General features: G+C 37.4%; 1 protein-coding gene across 1 annotated transcript; it reads right to left on the bottom strand.

The window, feature by feature from the left end:
- Window positions 1–1237: 1237 nt before the first annotated feature.
- On the bottom strand, window positions 1238–2404 carry LOC105052720 (putative disease resistance protein At5g05400). Its single transcript, XM_010933647.1, has one exon. The coding sequence runs from the start codon at window positions 2402–2404 to the stop codon at window positions 1238–1240; it is 1167 nt and encodes a 388-aa protein (XP_010931949.1).
- Window positions 2405–2629: the final 225 nt, after the last annotated feature.

The following is a 2629-nucleotide window of genomic DNA, read 5'->3' as shown; positions in this document are numbered from 1 at the left end:
ATTATTATTGGTAGAACCAGATGATTATTATTAATTGCATGATTTATTGATGTGAATCTATAAATCTATATTCTCTATGGCATACATGTATCACATATTGATTGCTGGGAATAAATATTGATTGTTTTGAAATTGAGCAAAAACTATGGCATGAAAATTATATTTTATTTGACAAGAATAAAACTGAATGATTTGATGATCAGGTGAAGAGAATCTGGATCAGCTATGATATGGATTACCAATCATGGGTGGGATCGTGACACTTTGAATGGTAAGTCATGGGCAAATCTTGGTTTACTATTGTGGGCCGAAATATGAATAGTTTGTCTTATCATCATGGGCTCAAGCATGATTATTTTATCTTCTACTTTAAGCTGAAGAGGGAATATCTTAATTTACCACCACATCCCGAAGCATGGATAATTTAATTTGCGAAGTATGAGCATTATATATGGTTTGCCATAATAGGCTAAAGCATGAATATTTTGGTATGCTACCATAAACTGAAGTACAGATTGTGATTTGCTAGTCACAGATTGAGGCAAATCATGGTTAGTCCAAAACTTAAAAGATGCTTATTGACTGATTTGGATCCTATTAACGAGACATATATGATAAGTCATATGAAATCACTGGTCATATTTGTGATGATATATGTATATATAATAATTTGAGATATATTGGATATTTGATATGAGATTTCATGATCTATGTTTTCACTTCAATATTATTTATTTACTATTTTTTACTTATATTATCACATTAATGTAAGTGTGGGAATTTTTATTGGATTATAAAACTCACACCATATTTATTTTCTTTTTAAATCTATGGGGCATGTGATATGATTGTTGGAGTTGTTGAGTTGAATTTTTGATACTCGATGAATATTTAAAATTTGTAAACCTTATTATTCAATAATAATGGATTTATTTACCTAGACTAATATATTTGAATTTTATCACTGACATGGTTATTAAGAATTTTTTTGAAAATTTTGTATATTTTGTAGATCTTACATAATCTTTGAAGCATCGTCCTACGGTTTACATAAGCGTATCCGACACGGATAGCAAGTTCGGAATATGATAGAGGCATAACATTACAAATAAATAAATAAATAAATGGATAAACAAATAAGATAGACACTGAATGCATATTTGGTTACATCAATCAACGATTATTTGGTGCTGCGTTTTGAACAGATTTATACACCTTGGCCTTGCATGCCTCAGTTCTATGCGATGGGTATAGGGCGTCGTCTCATCTCCCGTAGCATGGTACTCTTCTGCTTCATCGCCTGTGCAGCAGTCACGATGGCCTGAGGCAAACCTCCACATTCCTTGATAATATTCCTTGCCACCTCTTCCAGCTTTGGTGATTCCATCACATTCCCTGCAACCTTCTTCAGCAGATCCCATGATTCCTTCTCTGACAAAACTCCCACTTCAATGACCATTTGGCACTCCATTGCCCTGCAAACGTTGCTGCTCCGAGATGTAATTATAACCTTGCAGCCCTTTTGTTCACCTCCACATGGAATTCCCACATTGCTAAGATCAAACCTGTCCCATAGATCATCCAAAATTATGAGGATCTTGTTCATATCTTTCAGTCTGGCTGAAAGTGCGGCTGCAATTGCCGACTCGCTCTCCTCATCAATCTTCAATCCTAATTTCTCTGCCATCTCATTTTGCAATCTTTTCATGCTTAGATTTTGGGACGCAGTGACCATCACCACCTCATCAATGAGTCCCTCCCCCCGTGCTCGCATTGCAGCTTCGTTAACTAAAGTCGTCTTGCCAACACCTGCAACGCCATATACTCCAATTATGTGAACTTTATCATCTCTTAGTGCATCCAGAATTCTACTAATAGTTGATTCTGTGGATGAATGGTCCTCAGCTAGTTGAGTAGAAGGCAAGGGACCACTAATTGGAGGAGGAGGGCTATCCTCAGCTAGTTGAGTAGAAGGCAAGGGAGCACTAATTGGAGGAGGTGGGCTATGTGACACCCTTTCAAAATTCCCTTCGCTTAAGAGCTTCTTAATTACAGCCATCTTCTTTTCAGCATTTTTGCCTAGCTTGTAGCGGAAGCACATATCCGGCAACAATCCTCTGCAGCATTTGTCGTCCACTGAGTCCACCAATCTTCTCATATCCTGATGGACGGTATCAAAGTTTTTAAGCCATTGCTGCACTTCGTTATTGATGATTTCTCCTCTCTTAGTGGCTATATCCACCTTCTTTTGGTTATCTTCTCTTCTTGCCTCCAATTTTTCGAGATGGTGTTTAAGATTTTCTATCCTTTGATGGTAACAAAGTGCATAGCTCATATGAAGCTCGAGGGAATTCCATGAAGTCTTTCCAAATTTCATGATGGTAGAACAGTAGTGTGGTTTCATGTCCCCTGCCAAGCAATGAAAATATACCGAGAGTGATGTTAGAGGAGAAGCCGAGATTTGGGACAGTTAATTTGGAATACCTGATCAAATCCCGATAATGCCTTCAGGTGGTTTCTTGAAAAGAAAAGAATGAAACTGGGTGTGGTTTGGGAGAGCTGTGAGGAAGGACAAGGATTGCATATAAGCCAGAATCTTCTAAGAAATCCATGTCACGCAAAGAAGCAG

Source organism: Elaeis guineensis, chromosome 2 (assembly GCF_000442705.2).
Source record: "Elaeis guineensis isolate ETL-2024a chromosome 2, EG11, whole genome shotgun sequence".
Taxonomy (NCBI): domain Eukaryota; kingdom Viridiplantae; phylum Streptophyta; class Magnoliopsida; order Arecales; family Arecaceae; genus Elaeis; species Elaeis guineensis.
The sequence above is the reverse complement of the archived record's forward strand: the minus strand, read 5'-3'. Positions and strand labels throughout refer to the sequence as shown.